Here is a 23,098-nt window from a genome sequence, read left to right on the forward strand (position 1 = left end):
AAGTTTACATTTTTGTTAAGATGTTGATGGAAGTGGTAACAGCTTGCTTCCGACCCACCGATGAACCACCTGATTTGTTAAGTGTATTTCAAATGTATTGATGATTTACAAGCTGGATGTTTCTTTTCTACGCAATTATGGGGGAAGGAGCAGGTCCCAATAACATTTTAAAGGATCTGACATAAGGGGCTTCTTTACATATTTTTTTTTTTAATTGATGGTTGAGTTGCTTTCTGCAAAATGTCTTCCAGACCCATTTTAAAGACTTACAAGTTCTTTTTGGGTGGTTTTATATAGCGAAAACTCGACCGAAGGTATGGGAGCACTTTGCATGAGCACCAGTTACTTTACTTCAGTGCCTGTTTGTTCCCCCTTCCCGCGTGTTTCAAGGCGCGTACGTTATCTTGTGCGCAAGCTCCTATGTACATGCTCACCTCTTTGTATACACATGAATCTTTTTTTTGGCCAATGCACCCCTTCAGTGTGCCTCCCGTAATACACAAGTAGTCTGGGAGGAAGCGGGGTCATTAGACTAGAACAGTCCCTCATCCATCCGTCTTGACTCCCGGCCCATGAGCCCCTCCATGGCCCAGACAGGCCACCATAGCTGACGCACAGGGAGACGCGTGAATTGTAACTTTACTTCAAGATCAATGGTGATGGTCCCTGGAGCTGCGAAAGGCTAGGAGAGGGAAGCACGAATGAAGAGTATGACCCCCCCCCTCCCTGTATACATACGTTTACATGGGGAAAATACATTGTTATTTAGAAGGCTAATAGCTGTAGCCCTCGTTTTAATTGGAAGGAACAGCTTAAAGTGTCTTAAGTGAAAATATAACGAGGTCAAAGGTTCAACCCCAAATAAGCATTAGCTTTTAACGGGTATGGGCTGATTTGCATTTTCTCCTCACCCCGGGCACCATCTGCCTCTGTTGGTGTGGCAGTCTCCTGCTTTATGGGCCTTTCATCAGCTAAGGGCCACCCAATATCCTGCTGGTGGCCACACATTGTTATCTTTGATGCTCCGTGAGGCTTGTTAAAAATGGAGTTGATGAAGAATGTTTCCAATGAAGCACACTGCCTGGCTGTAGTGTAAAAACCACCTACTCAGTAACAAATTTAGCATGCATCTGCATGTAGTCCTTGTAAATGTTTAATCGCCCTCGTCGTACTAGAGGTTGAACACATCAAATCTTTAAATTATTTCCTTGTAAGATGAAAAGTGCATATATTGCATTTATAAGGCTGGTCTTTTTCAAAAAGCATTTCCTGCCCACCCCTTCCATTCAACATCATATTATAACTGTAGCCCACTATCAGAAAATTCCTGTGTTGGGACTTTTCAAGCTTTTTTGTATTTTTCAATAGTGCATCATCCCCAAATTGTTAGTTTCTCTCCTGTGCGCTGAAAGAAGAGTGAGGTGGATTGTTTACATGCAATCTGCCTCTCCTTGAAGGCACTAAGTTTCTCTTGGAATTTTGTTTTCATTTAGCTAGCTGCACCTGAGGCCATGTTTGTAGGAAGTTGGCTCTGTATGTACTATCTCAAAGTGAGAGATAGTGTGCACAGAGTCCAAGGGTTCCCCTTAGAGGTTGACAGTGGCAAAATTAGATAATTCTAATCCTCTATTTTGTGGTAGTGTGGTTGAGCATTTGGCTTATCAGAGGTTAGTGTTAAGCATTTGTTGTACAAATACAGGCAATAAGTGAGGAACACTCAAAGACTTAACTCCAGGCCAATAGGTTTTTATGTAGAAAAATATATTTTCTTAACTTATTTTAGAGCCACAAGATTCAAGATTTGAAGTAAATACATAAAATGCAAGGTACTCCACACAGGTAAGTAAGGAACTTTGAATTAGAGCAGTAACATACACAGTATAGGTTAAAATGGCAATAAGCTATTTTAAAAGTGGACACAGTGCAAAAATCAACAGTTCCTGGGGGAGATAAGTAAAGTTACGTTTCTGAGGTAAGTAAAGCACTAAACAAGTACAGTTCCCTGGGCATAGGCAGCCCACCGTTGGGGGTTCAAGGCAACCCCTAAGTCACCGCACCAGCAACACAGGGCCGGTCAGGTGCAGAGGTCAAAGGAGGGCCCAAAACACATAGATGCCTGTGGAGAACAGGGGCGCTTCGGTTCCAGTCTGCCAACAGGTAAGTACCTGCGTCTTCAGAGGGCAGACCAATGGGGGTTTGTAGAGCACTGGGGGGGGGGGGGTTTGGAGGGGAGGACGACACAATTAGGCACACAAAACGCTCCCTCAGCGGCACAGGGCGGCTGGGTGCAGTGTGCTTGGCAGGCGTCGGGTTTTCTGTAAAAATTAATGGAGGGACCCGGGGGTCACTCTAGCGGTGCAGGCAGGGCACAGGGGGATTTCTCGGGCCAGCCAACGACTGAGCTAGACAGAGGGTCGCCTGATGGTCACTCCTGCACTGGAGTTTGGTTCCTTTTGGTCCTGGGGGCTGCGGGTGCAGTGCTTGGTCCAGGTGTCGGGTTCTTTGTTCCAGGCAGTCGCGGTCAGGGGGAGCCTCTGGATCCTCTCTGCATGCGTCGCTGTGGGGGCGCAGGGGGGTCGTCTCAGGTTACTCACGAGGTCGCAGTCACCTGGGAGTCCTCTCTGCAGTGTTGGTTCTCTGGAGCTTGAGCCGGGGCGTCGGTGCAGAGTGTGAAGTCTCACGCTTCCAGCGGGAAGAGTAACTTCTTTGAAAGTTGCTAAAAAGTTGCAAAGTCGTTGCTGTTTTTGAACAGTGCTGCTGTTCTCAGGAGTTTCTTGGTCCTTCAGGTTCAGGGCAGGCCTCTGAGGTTTCAGAGGTCGCTGGTCCCTGTCGGATGCGTCGCTGTGCAGGTTCTTTGAGTATGGAGACAGGCCGGTAGGGCTGGGGCCAAGTCAGTTGTTGTCTCCATCGTCTCTGCAGGGCTTTCAGGTCAGCAGTCCTCCTTCTTTGTGTATGTTGCAGGAATCTGATTTCCTGGGTCGCCCCTAAATACTAGATTTAGGGGTGTGTTTAGGTCAGGAGGGCAGTAGCCAATGGCTACTGTCCTGGAGGGTGGCTACACCCTCTTTGTGCCTCCTCCCTGAGGTGAGGGGGCCCATCCGTAATCCTATTGAGGAATCCTCCAAACTCAAGATGGAGGATATCTAAAGGCAGGGGTCACCTCAGCTCAGGGCACCTTCGGCGCAGTCCTGACTGGTGGGTGACTCCTCCCTGTTTTTCTCATTATCTCCTTCAGCCTTGCCGCCAAAAGTGGGGGCAGTGGCCTGAGGGGCGGGCATCTCCACTAGCTGGGATGCCCTGGGGTGCTGTAACAAAAGGCATGAGCCTTTGAGGCTCACCACCAGGTGTTACAGTTCCTGCAGGGGGAGGTGAGAAGCACCTCCACCCAGTGCAGGCTTTGTTCCTGGCCACAGAGTGACAAAGGCACTCTCCCCATGTGGCCAGAAACTCGTCTGGTTGTGGCAGGCTGCAGAAACTGGTCAGCCTAGCACTAGGAGTTGGACTGGTATTCAGGGGACATCTCTAAGATGCCCTCTGGGTGTATTTTACAATACATTCCACACTGGCATCAGTGAGCATTTATTGTGCTGAGAAGTTTGATATCAAACTTCCCAGATTTCAGTGTAGGCATTATGGAACTGTGGAGTTCATGTTGACAAACTCCCAGACCATATACTCTTTATGGCTACCCTGCACTTGCAATGTCTAAGGTTTTGCTTAGACACCGTAGGGGCATACTGCTCATGCACAGATGCCCTCACCTGTGGTATAGTGCACCCTGCCTTAGGGCTGTAATGCCTGCTAGAGAGGTGACTTACCTATGCCACAGGCAGTGTGAGGTGGGCATGGCACTCTGATGGGCGTTCCATGTCGACTTAGTCATTTTCTCCCCACCGGCACACACAAGCTGTGAGGCAGTGTGCATGTGCTGAGTGAGGGGTCCCCAGCGTGACATAAGACATGCTGCAGCCCTTAGAGACCTTCCCTGGCATCAGGGCCCTTGGTACCAGGGGTACCATTTACCAGGGACCTATCTGGGTGCCAGGGCTATGCCAATAGTGGGAACAAAGGTACAGTTTAGGTAAAGAACACTGGTGCTGGGGCCTGGTTAGCAGGGTCCCTGCACCCTTTCAGTCATAACTGGCATCAACAAAAGGCATAAAGTCAGGGGGTAACCATGCCAAGGAGGCCTTTCCTTACAATGTTTTTCCCCAAAGCAGCACTGTGTAATAAATGTCTCCTACCTCCTCTCACAAAAGAAACAAACCTTCAAAAGTCTGTTATCTACAAGAACAAATGTCTGTATTCAATGTCCCAAACAAATGGCAGTTTGCTCATGTCAGTGATATGTGTAGCAAGGTTCCTTTTGCCATGGCATCATGTGCAAAAGCGGAGTTGCTCCTATCTACCTTGACATTGTGCGAACATCACGTTATTGCTGAGATTAATTTTAAATGTGGCTAGTTTAACATTTGCTCATAGCAAATAATGGATTTTCGCACAGGTTATTTTACCGCTGTCATGGAAGTCAAATAAATTGCTCTGCTGACAACCTGCATTCTACATAAAACAAAATGTGAATTTATATACCTAATCAGGCCAAGGGATTATATATTGGCTATCTTCCTGCCCCTTTTACCACAGTGAAGGGAATGATTGTGAAAGCATCAGAAGTGTTCTGCCTTTGAAAGTTTTAGGATCACCCTTTCCTCGGGGATGAGGGGAGGAAAATAATAATATAAATATAACAAATAAGGAAATATTTTGAAAAGCAAATAGAAGTGCTTTAGTTATATGCAGGGGCACTGGAATTATGTGGCAGAGAGGAGCAACTTATGCAGCAGGGTTGACCAATTTATGTGGCAAGAGAAGTCCAGTTATGCATTTACAACACCAGTAGCTCTAACTCAGGCAAATGTTAGACCTATTGCATTGCAAATGCTTGTTTTTGTTTAGGTACTTCTAACTGCTTTACAATTGTTCTTTTGTTTAAGCCTGACTGCTCTAAGCCACCGCTACCCAGGGTTGAGCTAAGGTTTAGTAATATAGCCTGATTATACCCAAGTCAGTAAAATGAGAGTATGCTATGGTGAGGTCTTACAACCACACCATATAATACACCACTTTCTTCACAGAGGGACACGCCATTCCTGCAGCTTGACTATGGCAGCTCAACCAATGGCAAAGTTAGAAATTCCTCTTCTTGCCTCACAGTCCAAACTAGATACAGAAGTAAGTTAAGCTAATTAAGTACTAATCAAGTAAATTAAGATCTGGTATATTTTATAAGTTAAAAGAAAAACTGAAACGGAGTAAGATGTGTCATTCAAATTTGGTTCAACACACAGTGGAAAGAATTGAAAAATACATCTGACCATTCCATTTTCCTTTTACATCCCAGGTTATATGACGTGGCAAAACAATCAAATTGTAGGGTGGACAACTAGAGCAGTTGAGCCTTTCGCTGTCTGTCATCTTCAGGCACCCTCGTGCCTTCCTCAGTTTAACCATCTAATATTTAAGTCAACACAAAAATAGACCATATCTTCTCAGACCACCTAAGGTGACGCTTCCGTGTATGAGTCTCTATCACTTTTAGGAGCTGCTAAATATTCAAAGCAATATTAAACCTCCATACCTGTGCCATTCACTAATGGTACTCCCCCAGCCACTGGGGACTAGAGCCCTTTGGGCCTGATTACAACTTTGGAGGAGGTGTTAATCCGTCCCAAATGTGACGGATATACCACCAGCTGTATTACGAGTTCCATAGGTTATAATAGACTCGTAATACGGCTGGTGGTATATCCGTCACTTTACCGTCACTTTTGGGACGGATTAACACCTCCTCCAAAGTTGTAATCAGGCCTTAAGTCTTTAAACTGTCACTCCCAGCTTTAATTTCACAAATTAAACAAAGTGAAGACAATGCAAAAGGAGGGGCAGCAGCTAGTATATCTGCAATGCATCTGCTTCTCAGTGATGAAGTTTTTACTCTAGAAGCTCGAAATAAGTGGGATCATTGTGTTCTATAGTTACGCATGACGCACGCCTCCATCTTCACTTACTAAACGGAGTAGAACATTAAGATAATGCCTAAACCCTGGAACAAAAGGTTACTCAAGCACACATACCCAACAGATGACCTGGACTGCACTTATCTCTTCAACTGCATCTGGGCATCGAGAGACCAGATTATAATTCCAGATAGATCCATCAATCTCACAGGGCAATCACAACATTTAACAACACACAAAGGCTTTGTGTAGGTTAAACATACTTTCTTGATTTCGTCCAAGTTTCACCCACGCCTAACTGCTCGTTCTCAAGGACAACCTTTATGTCAGACTCCGATCTTCACTTTTAACGTTACTTTAGACTGAGCATGTGACACCTTGACTTTCACATTACAGTCATACATCTGTATGCTGTCAGCTCTTCACAATCACCCTGGACAGTGTCCCAGATTGGGTTTCCGCTTTTAATCATTTTGAAATACCAACAATTATATTAACAGTCATGATAATTATAATAAACTTATTTAAGTAGGGCTAGTCACTAAACCTTTTTGCTGAACATGAAGTCAGCCTTTAGGTGTTATCTACGGACTCTCAATTTTTTCGGCACCAATTATCTGTGGCATGACTTCTTTTAAGAAAGAGGCTTATAACCTTTTCCGTAACCTTCTACTGGACATAACACACCATCTGTGAACGACCTCAACAGAGAAGCGTAATCCCTCCACTTCTCCTTCTCATGTGCTCCCTCACCAGCCATAAACTCTCTGCTACGTCCTCCTCTTTTCAGTCCCCCGTTCCCAAAACCTGAAGTCTTGACAGACAATCCAATGCACAGTGGTACACCCTTGGTAAATAGATCAGCAACTAATTCATACTCTGTCAACAACTGCCCTCTACCTGAAACTTAAGAATTTGTGCCTCCACTGTGTTGTTCTTTAGTTAAGCATGTTATGCCTCCAGTGGCGGCCGGCAATTTTAGGATGGAGGGGGGCCGGCATATCCATTCACAACACTCATCAACATTCAAACACACACACACGCACGCATGCACGCTGCGACTTCTGCCTTTCCTCACTGGCTGACCTTAGACCAGCCAATGAGGGAAGGCAGCAGTCCCAACTTTGTCACAGAGTGGGATGGGGTCAGTGAGACTGCTGACCCCACCTCACTCTGTGACGAGGTGTCACTGATTGGCACTCGCCCTGGGCGCTTCAGGACTTAACCCTGAAGCGCTCAGGCCAGCGTCAATGGGTGACGCTTCCCCTCGTCACCGAGAGGGAGGGCCTCGAGGCACCTTTGCTGAGCCGAGGAGGTCCGCCCATAGGAGCTGTGACCTCTTCAGCCCAGCAAAGTTCAGCTCAGGCAGCCAGGAGTCTGTGCACATCGCGCATGTCTCACTCCTGGCTGCCTGATCTGATCATGAAGAGTGTCTGTCAGACTGACCTTTGTTCAGCCTGACCGCACTCTTCGTGAGGGGCAAAAGGTGGGGGGGCCTCCGCTCTAAAGGACGGGCCGCGCCTGTGTGCCTCACATTCGAGTTCCTTCTTCAGTAGAGCTTGCATTGCAATCATTTTCTCTGCAAATCTTCAGACAAAACAGGGAAAAACACCAATGCCAATATGAAACAAGCATTTGCAATGCAACGGGTCTCGCGTTTGCTCGTGTTAGAGCTGATAGCGTTGTAAACTCCTAACCAGACTTTTCACTCATCATGAAACCTATCGGCAAAAGTGCAATAACCAGAAAAAGTGCAATTAAGTGTTTAACAGGGTCGATATTATGTAAAGCGCTCAACTTCTGCCAAGCGAGATCTCGCTGGGAAAATTTAGAAAAAGTAGTCCACGAACCGGACGGAAAACAGCGAGCCTCGTATGTTTTCTGTACTTGGTCGATGCGCTCAAGGAGGGCTATCCACCGGAAAAGGCATGACGTATGCATGCCTTCCACTAATAAAATCAAGCAGATTCTAACAGGCCCACGAGCCAATGAAAGACATTGACAGGACGTGAACGGGGCTCCGAGCCCTTTTTAATTCCTAAAGCGTCTCGCTCAGACTCGACCCTAAAATGGCTTTTCCCTTTTCTAAATTGGCATCTGGTGTCGATCCTTTTTTGATTTCTTACCCTCAGCCTAAAACCCATTCCTAAATATTCTAATGTGAATATTCTTTATCTTCAGTTTCTTTTTAGGTCTTAGCCTAAACAGTAATGTTACCCTAGAAAAATATAATGCTTTCTATGCTGCTGTATGTCTGTCATAGCTTTGAATACCATTGATGTCAACACTAGGCGGAACACTGAAGTGAAGAATGGAATGCTTGAAATAATCTCAGCCACTAGTAATTGCTCAGGCTCCATCCAGTCCATCATTATTTTGCATACCATGCCATCTCAGTCTGGACCCAACCGTATGCAAATCAGTCTTGACCTTGCTACAGTGGGAACAGTCCAGCCTAGACAGCCAGGCCCTCCCTGAGCCAGAATACTAGCAACCCATGACCAGTTTTGCCCAAGTTAGGGCTCAACAGCCAGGTAAAGCTTAATTGCAATGACAAAATGTGCACGGGACCCACGTCTGGGCTTACCTGTCCCAGCTACACTGAAGGTTCCACCGGATCTGACTGAAGAGCCTCAATCAGGGCAAAACCGGTCTTGGGTTGCTTATGTTCCGTTTTAAGGAGGACCTGGCCTGGAAATTCGGCCTGGACTGTTCTTACTGGAGCAGGATCAAGACCGATTTGCATATGGCTGGGTTCAAACTGAGGCAGCATGGTGGGCAAAGGAACGATGAGTGAAATGCTCCCCTGAGTGATTGAGAAACCAGGCTGAACAGCATCTAATAGTGTCAAACACCACCTGCTGTTATAAAAGTGGTAGATGCATTTCTTAACAGGGTCTCAAAATGTAGCACTTGATCTCACCAAGCAAGCAGTATTAAAATTACCTTAATATACTTTAGGGCATGCTCAGCCCTGCTGGCCACTGTGAACACTTGATTTAGAAGAGTTAATTTTCTTAACAATACTCATCTCAAATTTGTCTTTTGTGGTGACCCAAAATGCAGGACTTTATGTTCTCATCATGCTGCTCTCTAAACTTGCTCGAAAAAGCCAGATCATATAATGCATATAATGTGATACATACAATCATTAACACAATCATGATGGATCCGCTTTCTCATTTTAAGTCAACATATTTCCAGAGCTACATTTGTTTTCAGAGAAATGTTTGTATCCAACTCACACACACACACCTTAAAATCATTAAGCACGTTCCATCCTTTCGATAAATAAAGCAATATCTGTTCAATTTCGCCTGATCCCAGAAAAGGAATAAGCAGTGACTTACATGGTGCCAAAAAAGTATTTCACCGGCCCCATTTTTAGAATGGGTCACCTGAACTAAACAAGATGAGAACAGTTTACCCAAGTTATTGGTCTAGGTGGGCATAGCCATTTCACCTTTTTGTGGGCTGTCCTTACTTTAAAATACATTTTAACCTGACGGCCTAGGTTGAATGTCCTCCATGATTTCAGTTAAAAGTGAAGCTAGAATAGTTTTTGTCGGATTGCACTTTTCTTTAATTGTATTCGGTCTAATAAAATGGACACCTGTTTATTGAAACAAGTTGATTTCAAACCTCTCTTCTCTCAACGGTGACCGTAATTTAGGGGACTTCCTCGGGTTTTGAAAATCAACTTGCTCTCTGAGTGGCCACTGCTTGACACACTATATTACAGTAATTCTAACTGTGTTTGTTTTTAGTTCTGCAACGTTTGACCGCAAGGATTGTCTGAAATATGTGCTTGGCTACCTTTAGGGTTTCCTTTCTTTATTTTTATTTTCTGTTACTTCACTTGGATTTATTCCTGTCCCATCACGGAGAATAATGATGAATCATACTGATTGCATGTTTGGACTCCAGGTAAAATTTAAGTCCCAAAGGCTAAGTGCGCTTGAAAGCGCTCAACCAACTGTTCTTCTTAGTGCCGAGAATGAGTTTCTTTTCTGCTTTGTGGGATTGTAACTGCTCTAAAAACCAATCAGACCGAAGCATGTAGTTTCTATAAACTTTGGAAATGGACAAATCGTTGCCTCTGCTGCTTAGAACTGTGAACCTTCAGCATGCAGCATGGCACCTAATATAACTACCATGAACATACCCCTGTATTTCACTACCCACTTTTTCTGAATCTTCATGTTTTCAGTTAAACATCCTCACGACAATTTGCAACCAATCCTTGTACCACGAAAAGTTGTTAAGAGGTGTCACTTTTCTTTAGAGTAGACAGAGCAAACATTACCTTTTTAGTATAGATCTTGACAGGTAGTAAACCTAAATAATGTGGACAAGTAGGAAATAACCCTATCCTGGGCCTACGGCATGATAATTAGAACAAACAGCAGATTCTTGAAAAGAAAGACACTGGGAGATCCGCAACGTACATCAGACCACTAGCCAGACACAAAACCGACCTGCATCAGCTGCCATACTCTCCATATGGTGCTTGATGCACAGCTATAAATGGAGCATCAAGAAAGGCATTTTGTGTAACCTGCTCAACTTTATGGACATGTTAAAAAGAAGACCCGCCTCGGGGGCACTGGGGAGAGGTGTAGAGGACAACACCATGCTTGCACCATTCCTTCTTTTTTTCTCTCCCCACGAATCAAGATAGGTTTTTTCACTGAAATTCGACTTCGGCCCACCAATAGAATTCTCAGGGAGCTCAGAATTCGATGGTGGGTTGTAGCCCTTATTGTGGAGCGCATAAGAACTAGAGCCTTCATTTCTAACCTGCTTGTACCAAAAAGCATGGGAAAAGACAGACAGCTCTCACCTTCTCTGAGAATCTGAATCATTTGCTCCTTCTGACCTTGCCACAATGTCCTTAGGCTGTAGTTAAATCAGGGTCGGAAACTGGGGCAGACACTGGGGGCATTCATGACCCCAAAAAGCTGGTCTGCGCATTCCAGCAGACAAACTACTCAATCCTGTTTGCCGCTACAACTACATTTGCAACAGATGGCACACGTACATTCAGTGTTATCAAAATTACACATTCATAAATTGCTTTCTTTTCCATAACATATTTTCCCATACATGTCACTCCTTCACGGTTTACACCACTTACTCCAGCTTCATTGGTAACAACTTAGGTGATCAGTTAAATCTAGGGAACACTTGCTGGAGCTTTTGTGAAGTGTGTATTCACATAATTTGAAATGGGGATCCCAGACCCACCTCTACTTTGAACTTACTAATTCATAAATAAAACATACATAAATACCTCTTTGCTTTAAAATAACATATACATAATATACAAACGAACACAACTGAATAAACCCACTTTTTTCGACAAGTCTAGAAAAGAGGTCCACACTTTAAATCCATAATAGTCAGATCACTGCCAGATTTCCCTTATAATCACTGTTGAAGTGAATGTTTTGAAATAATTCTCCAGGTCCATACAGTATATGGTGAAAGAAGGTAAAGTTTTATTCAGCAAAGAAGCCCCATGACCGGCACACGGAGCGAGCAGAAACAACTGTCACAGCTCTGCGTTCACATTCCCGAACCCCAAATCCCCATGACAACACCCCACATTCCAAACTTGACATAGGACTAATACACCAATTACTAAGCAGTTAAATTAATTCTACACAGCTATAATGTATGTAAACGCAGCCTATGTGGATATTCACGTAATGTCTTAGTTTTGACATTTATGGCCGTGTGTTGAACTCATCAGGTCGATCAGATACTGCTCATGTACAGTAGGATTACACATGTCCATTCATGTGCTGCGTTATTAACTGCAGAATACTGAGCTACAATTCTGCACTTTAGAAATATTAAATGGTACACTTTGACTTTTGTATCTTAGTAACTAGAGACGGATCCTCAACTTAGCATTAGATATGTTTGAAGATTCCTCAATTAAGGATGTTGTCTCTGATGCACTGTACCTTGTAGAAATCGCCACATCAACTCTCCACCTTAAATCTTCAATGCTAGGTAACCGAGTTTCTTGGTTTAATGAAGCATCTTCAAGAACCTGACGTCTTCCAGTACATGGAAAAAGAAGATGACATAGCTATTGGTAAGAGATGAGCAGAATGGAAAATAATAGGTGTACAGTACGAATGTTCAATCTGTAAACATTACCACCGCAGAGGACCTGGCTAATGAAGAAAGGCCCCTTAATGGCTTCTGGTTTCTTCATTTAAGAACCCAAGACAGCTGCAAGATGATGCTCTCTCTATTTTTGTTACTTTCCAGTATAACTTAAACCTCGAATAATAAAACCACTCTCCACATTCTTAACTTCAACTCCTATTTAGCTTTTGAAATACATAAAATAGCCCAAAACGGCACATTATATACCATCAGTTGGCATGCCTCGTTAGTCAGTGACTCATCCAGAGAACATACTTTAGTCTGTTTACATGTAGTCAAAAATATCTGAAAATATTGGGGGCAGACAGCAGGGCTTCTATTTAATTGGTACTTCAGAACTCTAAGGGTTCGCAATTTCGTTTTTGGCACCCTGGTAGTAATGGAATGATGCAGTAGGTGGTTATATTAAATGAATGCAAGATCTACCCATACAGCACATGGCAAAAAAACACAGACATATATAAGGAATATTTAACATTGTCTGCCAATATGTCTACAAGTGATGTGGAATTCAGCGAAATAGTGGAATATAAGCACACAAGGGATGTTAGTGTGAGAACAGTGTGGATGTTACCTAGAGGATTTTATGCTTAGGTATTTCATACCGGAAGTCAGTTAACCCTTTATTTTTCAAACACTGGATCAGTGATTTTTACCATTTCCTCACTAACTTCCTGTAGGGAGGCGAACACTAGCAGTTGAGTTACAGGACACCCATCTGTCCACATCAATATAAATTATACAAAAAACACCAACCTGTTTCCAAAGATTATGCTGGTTAGATCCGCAATGAATTCTTCCGGTATCCTTCAAAATAGAAATAAAAAAAGTAAAGTTAAGCTTGTAAGCATCTTTCATGTTATACGTCACACAAAGTATCCTGTACAGTTTCCAAAAACATTATTACTATTTTATGTTTAACAGAGGACAGAGTGCTCCTTCTAATGAACAAACAAGACGCATTCCTGCAGAAATGGTGTTATTAAAAAGTTTTGCGGAAAAGGTCATTCTGATTCGATCACATTTGAGCCATGCAAATTATCTAGACAGACGACCCATTGGTGCATGGCATGGAAAGAGGATGGTACCTTAGCGCATATCAATAAAAATGTAAGCATTGTTTCTAATCTGAACCATCGGATCTCAAGTACACATTGGAACGTGATGCGTGTCTGAGGATGGCCTGGCAAACAACTGACGTTGGGCATTATTCCTGCCACTTACCAGGCGAGTTCTTGAATTATATTTATGGGTTGGACTTCATTCTGACTTTCACTCAATCACCTCATTAGTAAATGTTTTGTGAAAGTAATCAGAAAGGTTACAATATATTTGTGGGCCATCAAACCGACCTCCTTCCCTATTTGAGCAGTGACAACCAGCAAGTAGGATGTAGGGCTCTGAGCATGCTGGAATCAAACTCGTGCATCATGAGTGACAGAGTAGTCTGTTCAGTAGGACCCTCTGCCTCGGTGCTCCACTGAAGACCCCACCCTTAATATGCCCGACTACCTACCTCTTCCGCATATTAGAGGTCAGTGGAGTTGCTCTCCTAGCTCTTCTGGATATCTGTGCTGCATTCAAGTCCACTGGTAATAAACTATTATTCAATATGCTTTGCTCTAGTTCAGGAGTAAGGGAAGGAAGTTTAATAGTGCTTTTCTTTCCAAATAAAAAAAAAAACAAGACCCTGTCCAAATGAAGCCGTCCAAATCTGCCCTTTCCTTTTAGATTTCTTAGTGATTGTTCATATGATCCATGCTATTCAGTCTTCTTTTGGAACAGATTATGGAGTTCGCACATATTTCAACTACAACCGCAAATTTCCTGCTTTTCTAGATATGCAGCATGTAAAGTGCTGGCTAACTAACAGTGAGTGAGAGTGGCAGCTGACCACAAAACTCATCTTGTCAAAAGGTAGAACTCCTAGCAATTGCCATTAAAAAATAACCTCCCCCTTTATTCCTGGCAACATTTTAGGAATAACATGACCCAACACAAGCTGCCATGAGAGCTCTCATTTTCACAAATGTCTCAGGTCTACCATTATCGTCTCATCAATTTCATTAAAACAGCTAAATACCAGATCCAGATGTGTATAGATTAAAATGACAAACTTATTACCTGTAATAAGAACCACCTGCCAAGCACCTATATGCTTCACAGACTTAACTTCAGAAAGTTCCCTGTAACACCAGCCTACATGAATCACCCGCTACAACTCAACATTGGCCTATATGACACAACTCGTGCCAGCACTGGAGAGACATTTAACAACATCATTCCATCTAACCACAATCCACTAGCCTTCTTGAGATGCAGAGCCTTCCGTCGAAACAATAGAGGAGCAGTGCAGAACAGAAGGAAGGCACAGCTACACCTTCCTTCCACCATGGCAAAACCACTGACACTACCCAGCGAGTCGAGTACCCTACACATCAAAAATCAGTTTTAAGACGGTCATCAATTAGGGGGTAGTTACTGCCATGTCATGCATAGCCTCTAGTACCCTTGCCACACCTAATCCTCGAAGTCATTAGCAAATGGCAGCAAAAGAAAGTAATGGTGCTCCAAGAGCCATGTTTACTTTCTACAAATTACACTGCTGGTCCTTCTCATAACCACCTCAGCAACAAATAGGCTCTTGGGGAGCTAAGGGTCAAAACATAGGGTCAGCTCTGGGATGTTACTGCAGTCAAACTATGCAAGATGTCATGAAGAATACCCCAGGTACTCTGGTGAAAGTCCATGCATTACACCTCAGGCTACCCACAGTCAAAGCTGACTTAAACCTCACAACTGGCAAACCTGGGAAGCAAGCCACCCACGGCAATCCCATATTCATGCTCAGTGGTACTATATACACTTACTCCATGTTCAGATGATAACCTAGGACTGATTCACCATATAAAATGTAATTGTACCCCCTGGTCTGTTTTAGAGTAAGAGTCTATGTGTGGTGGGTTCCCTGGGTGAGGAGGAAGAAAAGGCAATAGTATTAATCTATTTGGAAGACATAGACCGAGTGACGTGGCTCTTTGTAGGTTCCTTTATTTTTCATAGTGCCCTCCTGCTATATATATCAAGTCTTCGTGAACAAATAGGGGGAAAAAAAATGTTCTTTATATTAGGTTTTGCTGATCTTGTAAATTTTTCTCATGTTCTTTTGCTTCTGATTATTGTTCGTTTTAGTTTTTAATAGTCCCTCTTTTTGTTCTTCCTTCTTCTGTTCCTTTCAGGTTTTTTTCCATCATGAGCGCTTTACCCCGAAGAAAAAAACCTGGTCCGTGGAGGAGTGAGGAATATGGAGACGTCGTTGTGGGCAAGAAAACAAACAAAAAAAATGGTAAGTGGATTTTGTTTTGAGTTGAACAATCCTTTTTGGTTTACTATGGTGCGGGAGAAAAGAAAAAGGAGTGGGCCGGAGAAGGTTTGTAGGGAAAAGGTGGATAGTAGCGAAACCAAAGGAACGCCCCAGGTGAAAGGGAGGGGTGTGCACATAGGGTTGCCTTAAACACCCTGGTGAAAGGCAATTCCTAAATTAATAATATCGGATTTTATCCTTGTTTTCCCTTTTGCCTTCCTCACCCTTCTTCTTCCTGACTACTCCTCCACTGTTTCGCCCCCTCCCTCTCCTGTCCCTCCCTCCTTGTCACTTCTTCCTCTCTCTCCTGTCCATCCGTCTTCCTGTTCCTTTTTCTTCTCTTTTCCGACGGATATCCGGGTTGACATTTTGGTAGTCAACCCCCCTCTGAGGTCCCCCTGCGGTACAATCACATCGGCCCCTTGACATCATGGGGAGACAGGGATGTTTTCACCCTGTCACACTATGATTTTCATTAAGTACATTTTTTGGGGTAGTATCTAAAATCCCATATGATAAGCGCTGATGTTAATGAAAATCATACATTTTCACACGTTTGCTAACGCTTAACCAGAGGACTGGCCACTGGGGCAGTGGTCAGCTGACTTGCAGCAAGTTTTTTTTCCCCACATGGGGAAATAGGTCTTCTTGTAGAAAAATCCCTTTCCCTGAAAATATGGGGATGTTTAGGTCTTTTCACACAATTTGCATACATACTCAGGCAAGAAAGATCAGATGAACAAAACAAGAGGCTAGTGAACATGTTTGTTAATATGCACTAAGTTCCCATTTTATGGGTATTTACCAGATTCCCAATAGTGGAGGTGGGCGAGCCACAAAGCTGATTAAGTGCCTAGGTCTGGTTAAGTGTGACGTGCGTTTGGGACTATATTGACGATGCAACGTGGGGAACCAGGATTGATTCTGACTCAGGCTCAGCATCCTGTGAATCCCAGCAAGTCTCTCCCTGCTGAAAACAAAGGTGTAACGCAGTCTGTGTCGGTTGTGAAGTCTTTTGTTTATGTGAGCAAAGATCGAACTATGTAAAACTATCAACAATAAAATGTGGATTCCGTCTATCACTCACGCTGTGATTCATTTTCTGAGACCTACGGACAAACTATTACTTTTGATGTCAGAAAGAGAAACCCATCCAGTGGCAGAATTGCACAGTGTGAAACTGGAAAATATGGGCTGCTTCCCTGCCTGACCAAACTGAGTGATCCTAGGGAAATACTTGATTTTACCTAGCCTTCTCTTTGTTCTTTTTCACATATGAGAGCACCTTCAATTACTGGAGTTCAGGGTGTGCTCTATAGAAAAACATTTCAAGTTTGATTAATGTTGTTCCATCTATAATAAGAATCTGGGACCCATGGCTTAATTTGGCTTGCCTCTTCTTTCACTAACACCATTGCCAACTGAGAGGGGCAGCAACAGGAATGTTTGTATGTGTACAAACATTCTCTTGAAATAAATGCCCTTCAATGCATTTGGTGGGGCCTGAGGGGCACGGCGTGCCTATACTTTTTAAATTCAAGAAACACAGTTCCCCTACTTTTTGTGAAAAGACAACGACCCAGGGATGGTTAATTCTGAGAGGAGAGTTGAAACACTTCATCTGTTGTGTAGGGCAGGGAGTCTTCTGTGCCGTGAAACCGAGGGAGGTGCAGACAGCCAAACAAGCCTTTTTGTCAGGGTGCCTGCTTGCCTGAAAGAACTGTAAATGTGCACAACTGGTCAATGTGCAAATGTAAAGGCTGCTTGGAAACCAGCATTGCCTTTAATTATGGAGGCCCTTGCAATTTCCTGATGATACATATTTATTGTTTTTGAGAGGTATTGCAAGGGAGTTCCCAGCTGAGTTGTGAAGTGTGTGCTTTTAAAAGACAGTTATAAAAAAAGATTGCACTATGTACAGTATGGGTATTACTAAAATCTATATTTTGGAAGCACGTTTTTATCTTCACCTTTTTGAACATTTTTTAAGCATCTTATCTTATTCTGTGAGTGATGAAAGTTTAAAAACATTGACTTAGATATTCACAGGGTCATAGACTTGGACCTCGTAGCACTAAAAATACACTACTACAAACCCTCCCTGTGCCATGAGGCGGGAGGGACCCCCGGGGAGGCACCCATCCCCTCTCCCACTTGGTCGCCTAGCCCTGCAGACCCTGCCCAACCATGATTATTGCTGGCTCCTAAGCGACCTTTTCCTTGAAACTGGTGTCTTCCATGGCCATCTCCTGCACATACCCTTTTCTCTCCCTGGTTTTTGTTCACACCCCGTTAGCACCACTGCAGCGAGGTACATGCAGCACTTCCTGGTTTGCACCACCAGTCTCCTCATGGTTCACTTTTCAGTTAAATATGTACTGTTATATTTGTTCTCACTATACCACCATGTTTTCTTATTGTGTATTTTTCCTTTCATACTGTAGCCTTGAATAATCTGCCTTGCTGCATGTGCTGTTCATTATATAACACCCAATAAAAATATTTTGCAAACAAAAAAAAAAAAAAGCTTATAACAAAATTGTGTGGCTATCACAAATGTTAGAATGGAGCACCATCTGGTGGCAAAAAATAATTCACTCAATACATAAGCTTTTTGCTTTTTGGTGCATTTTCTTTTCATTCCGAAAAGAAAATCTACATTTAATTTGTCACTTAAAATAAGTCTGATTTTTTTTTTCTACAACGTGGCACTCATTAAGAGTTGGCCCAAAAAAAATCTGATATGCATTGTAACTCTTATTAGCGCCCCTATACATTTCAGAAGGCCAACCAGATGATATTTATTGGGGGAAAAAAGGTCTGGTGAATACCGGGGCTAGCTGATTTTGCTGAGGTCCAAAATCCGCATATTATGCCTCCTTTTAGAGGATAAACTTGTTAATGAGGCTAATTAAGGCTATGCTATTTATAGCATAACTAACAGTATTGTTCATTTTCAGGTGCGATAAATATTGCACCAAAACCGGGCCACTCGTGATGCGACCTTGTACATATGAAATTTCATGTACTTTGATTTAAAAAAAAAAAATACGTGTATGTAATCCAGATTTCTGAAACGTAATCTTCTCCGCAAGTGTAACTATTTTTAGGTTTGGCTTTCATTATGCCATTATGCTAAATTTAGTGTCATCGAGGAAAGAAAGTTACAACTTTATCAGAAAACTGAAAGGAACGTTCGCCGAGTTGTCATCCGTACTTTGCATTGTGGATGCCAAGAGGGGAGATCCCCGCATTTTTGCATTTTACAAAAGCACCCAGTAGCCATTATCTATGCCATTGTTGGGACGGGAAAGTCCTCTGCATGGTAATAGATGTGCACCCCAGTCCAGAGTGCCCTTTCTGTAGGGCTGTCTGGAACCCTAATGCTGATTTTTGTTATAGGCAAGCATGGTTTATGCCTGTGTCATGACATAGGCCTGTCTCATGGATTGCTGTCTTGTTGGATCAGGTAGGGTCACCCGAAGAGCTACCCTCATAGCAGTGGAAGACTACTGCCTTCACCAGGCACTAAGCAGTAAGAGCGCAGTGGTGGCAGCATAACGTATAGTGACCAGCAGAAGCGAACAGTTCATTTGTAACCTGAGTACCTGGAGTGATGCATACAGACTCACTTAAAGTTCTGCTGCTGTGTGCTTAACTCACTCTTGGCCTACATCGGTTTGGTGTATAGTACATAAGTGGAGTATCTGCCCTGGTGTATGTGTGCCTGGAAATGGTACAATACAGGAATAAAGCACTACTGTGCAGTGTGTGCATGCGGAATACATGTGCTGGATATAAGTGTGCCTATCAGTGGTACAATAGGTGAACGATGTAGATAGATAACTTTATTGTTCAGTAACTTAAAACTTGCAATCATTAATAAAAATACAGAAATAAAAAGCAATTTTTGGGTGAAAAATAAAATAAAAAGATGCGTAGCAACCATTACTGCTTTAATCTAAAATACGGAAAGTGCAAGAAGATAGTGCAATGTGCCGTTAACTTCCACATTTCCTACTTGGTGTGCTAGATTTTACATTGAAAAACACCACATCATGCTGAGGAACTGATTTCTACATTATCTAAAAAACTCAAAATACAAGGGGAAAAAAGTGCTATATGCCATTAGGTTCCTAGTTGGTGTGGTAATTTTAACATTGAGAATACCACATCACGCTGAGGAACCGGTTACTATATTAACCTAAAATATTCAAAATACAAGGTGAACTGAAGAAAGTGCCATGTTCCATTAGGTTCCTAATTGGTGTACTAGATTTGGCTTTGAGAACACCACATCATGATGAGGAACTATATTAACTATACTTCTTTAATACTGTGTTAGGCTGAAAGCAAAACCTAACTTATGACAGATATTGCAAAGTCAGAAATCCTTTATTTGATCACTCTTAGCTAGCTTAGACTCTGCAATTTCCATGAATTTGAGGAACTCCGCAGTAAACATTACGTTGTTTCCCTGTAAGCAGGCTATTACCGCCCGACGACACTAACGTACGTTATTGTCAATTAAGTGTTGCTTCAATAGGCTTATCCGCTACATCATGAGAGCGTGACAGGTACACATGATATGATACTTGTCCTCTCTGTGATAGTTGCAGAGCTGGCATATGATCTCCACGGCACATCACTTCCAGATCGGGGAATTAAATTGAGTTTGAAAGATGCCCATCCGTAGAGTTAGTAACTTAAGCTTGGATTTTAGGCCAAGTAGATCCCTTAAATATGACTGTGGCCACAGGAGGCCATATGAGCCTATTACCATCCAAGCATGGGACCTTTTAGACAGAGCAGCTTTGTCCTTGAGTAGGACGATCTTTTTCCCCAAAGAGGTAATAACCTTGTTGAAGGCCAGTGGGATAACAGTTAGGGACTATTGCTCCTCTGCCTTGAAACTGGTAAGAGCCAGATTTAAGTACTTGTGGGCCTCAATATTGCTTGAATCATTTATGGCTTTCCACACAATACTACTCAGGTGAGGTCTAAGATCATTTTTTAGTTTATAACTAAATTTCAGGAATGCACCTAAACTAGTCACTTTCTGTCTTCTGATGCATATTCCAAGCGGATTTGTGCTGGAGACGACACGCTCGGTGGAATATTAAACACCTACCTTCCATGTCCACCTGAAGGTCCTCTGGGAGGTTGCGCTGTGTCGTCCCTGCACAAAGAGGATATAGAAGAGACTTCCCTCAATTAATCATGTATTCTGAATATGTGCCGAAGAGGTGGAAAATATGCAGTAGGCAGGGGGTAGAGACCGCAGGTTCGGTAACCTAAAGCAGGATATCATCAGCTTAGAGGGAGATTTTGTCTTCCAATTCTCCTCCCCCACACAAGGCCACTCACCAATGGGTCAGCGCACACACATGCCAGTGGCTACAGTGCCAGGGTGAAGAGCACCGACAAGAGTGGGCATTCCTGCTGGGTGCCCCTGTGGATCTGGAAAGGACCTGTCTTCACCCCATTCACCCGCATCTGTGCTTGTGGTTTAGTGTAGAGGAGCGTCACCCATTGTACATAGCTAGGGCCAAATCCCATCTGCTAGATCACAGTCATAGATATCCCCATTCAATAGTATCGAAGGTCTAGGCCGCATCAAGCAACAGAACCCCCTTCGTGCCTTCAAGGGAACCATATAGTGGCCTGAGGTTTAACCTTGTCCCTCTATGTGGCGTGAAGCCTGATGGATCAGGATCGATTTGTTTCTCTGACTCACCTCAGACGTGTGGCCAGGAGTTTTGCCAGGACTTTCCCCTTTACATTCAAATGTAATATGGGCCGGTAGGAGGCACACAGTCTGTATGTGACTTTCCCCCTTTGTGAATTACCACTATAGTGGCCAATCTTTGGTCCTTTGTGAGTACTCCCTTGTGCCTTGCAGCGTGGAACATGGCACATAGGTGCAGGGCAAGTTCATTCACCAGCTTTCTATATAGTTCTACCAGTAAGCCGTTCGGGCCTTGCACTTTGCCAGGCTGTAAGCCCCTAATGGCCTTACCCATCCCTTTTTCTCCTATGACCATCTCCATATTGTGCTTCTCGTCATCATAGAGCCGCAGCAAGACAATGTCTCTTAGAAATTCTTTAGTGTCTGCCCAGGACATCGAGGTCCTAGAACAATACAGGGAATTGTAGTAGGAGGTGAATGCTTTTACTACGGCCCTATTTCCCTGGATAACTGTTCCATCTTAGGTCCGCAACTAAGCACCCAACTCCATACCTTTTCCCTATTGCTCAGCCATGCCATCAAGCATCATGCTTTGTCACCAACCTGGTACACTCTCAGTTGGGTGGCGAGTTTGTGAAGCTGGCCCTGTGTGGGTGGGGTGCTCCTCTAAGCCTCCATCACCAGTATCTCTTTTAGCCTATCAGCCCACTCCCGTTTCCTGCGTTTTTCTCCTCTTATGAGCGACATTGCCTGGACCTGAATGACCGGTTTGTATACCTCCCATAGTGTGCTTGGTGATGCAACTGTGCCTACATTCTCCTGAAAATAGAGCTTGGTGCCTTCATTACTGACTTCCAGATAGAAAGGTTAATTTATCCCCTTGTCGAGCTAACGGGATCTGTGTGTGTGGAGTATCAGACATCGTGTCCATAGATCATAGGAGACAATATCCTCTGCATGTTCTTGGCGCAGACCCTGGGAAATGGTGATGCAGCGGCCATAAACACTGAACTAAGAACAAATCCACCCTCTCCCCTCCCCCCATGCATCCCCCGTGCGATCCAAGCCTCAAATGGCCTGCCATCCATAATTCTCAGGGTGCCCGTGGCCCCAAAGAAAACAATATCAACTTTCCCCACATGGAAGAATATTGCTAACGGCCTCGATATAATAAGTTCAGCACAAGAACGAAACAATAATCCTACCAGCCTCGATATAAGAAGTTCAGCACAACAATGAAACACTCCTCAACACCCCCCCCCCCACACACAATCAGTAGTTTCCACAGTAAACTGTGGATCGACCCTCCCTTTTGCATTGCAAATAAAAAAAAACATGTTGGGAATTAAGGTCCCACCACAAACATTCTCACCCACACGTGCATGTCCAGTGATCTTTTTCTAAGTATGGGGGTGGGGGGGCAGCTGTCCCCCATGTCGGTGTTAGCTAGCCTCTCAGTAAGGGGATCATCCTCAGGGGAGACCAGCTCTCTCTCTCCGCAGTGGCCAATGAGCGCCGCAAACTTCACATTAGTAAATATGTCACAAATATGCAAATTCAATTCATAAGTGTATTATGGGACTGTTAGAGTTGTAAAACTAACATAACTAGTCAGTTTTTATCGCAAACAGAAAGAACCTTTAACTAAACATTTTTTCAGGGAATTTGTGTGTGTTTTTATTAGCATGTGACCTTCACACATATATTTCCAGCATCTTTTTATCTAAAGGTCCAATTCACCAAAGGCTGATGTTAAAATTTAAAAAAATCTAAGCCACTTGTATATTTCCAAGAATACTTGCATGCAAATAATTAAGACATACACAAGTTCCACTATGTGGAACA

General features: G+C 43.4%; 1 protein-coding gene across 2 annotated transcripts in view; it reads right to left on the reverse strand.

The window, feature by feature from the left end:
* Window positions 1-23,098, reverse strand: part of COMMD5 (COMM domain containing 5) — a 175,924-nt gene that overhangs the window by 56,273 nt on the left and 96,553 nt on the right. The window contains exons 4-6 of one of the 2 annotated variants that reach the window (XM_069212382.1): window positions 20,696-20,743; window positions 12,957-13,007; window positions 11,990-12,085 (exon numbers count right to left, since the gene is read on the reverse strand). In XM_069212382.1, coding sequence (XP_069068483.1) covers window positions 11,990-12,085; window positions 12,957-13,007; window positions 20,696-20,743 — 195 coding nt within the window. The remainder of the gene's footprint in view (window positions 1-11,989; window positions 12,086-12,956; window positions 13,008-20,695; window positions 20,744-23,098) is intronic. The other variant, XM_069212384.1, reaches the window with a different exon arrangement.

The sequence above is a fragment of the Pleurodeles waltl genome, chromosome 2_1 (genome assembly GCF_031143425.1).
Source record: "Pleurodeles waltl isolate 20211129_DDA chromosome 2_1, aPleWal1.hap1.20221129, whole genome shotgun sequence".
NCBI lineage: Eukaryota > Metazoa > Chordata > Amphibia > Caudata > Salamandridae > Pleurodeles > Pleurodeles waltl.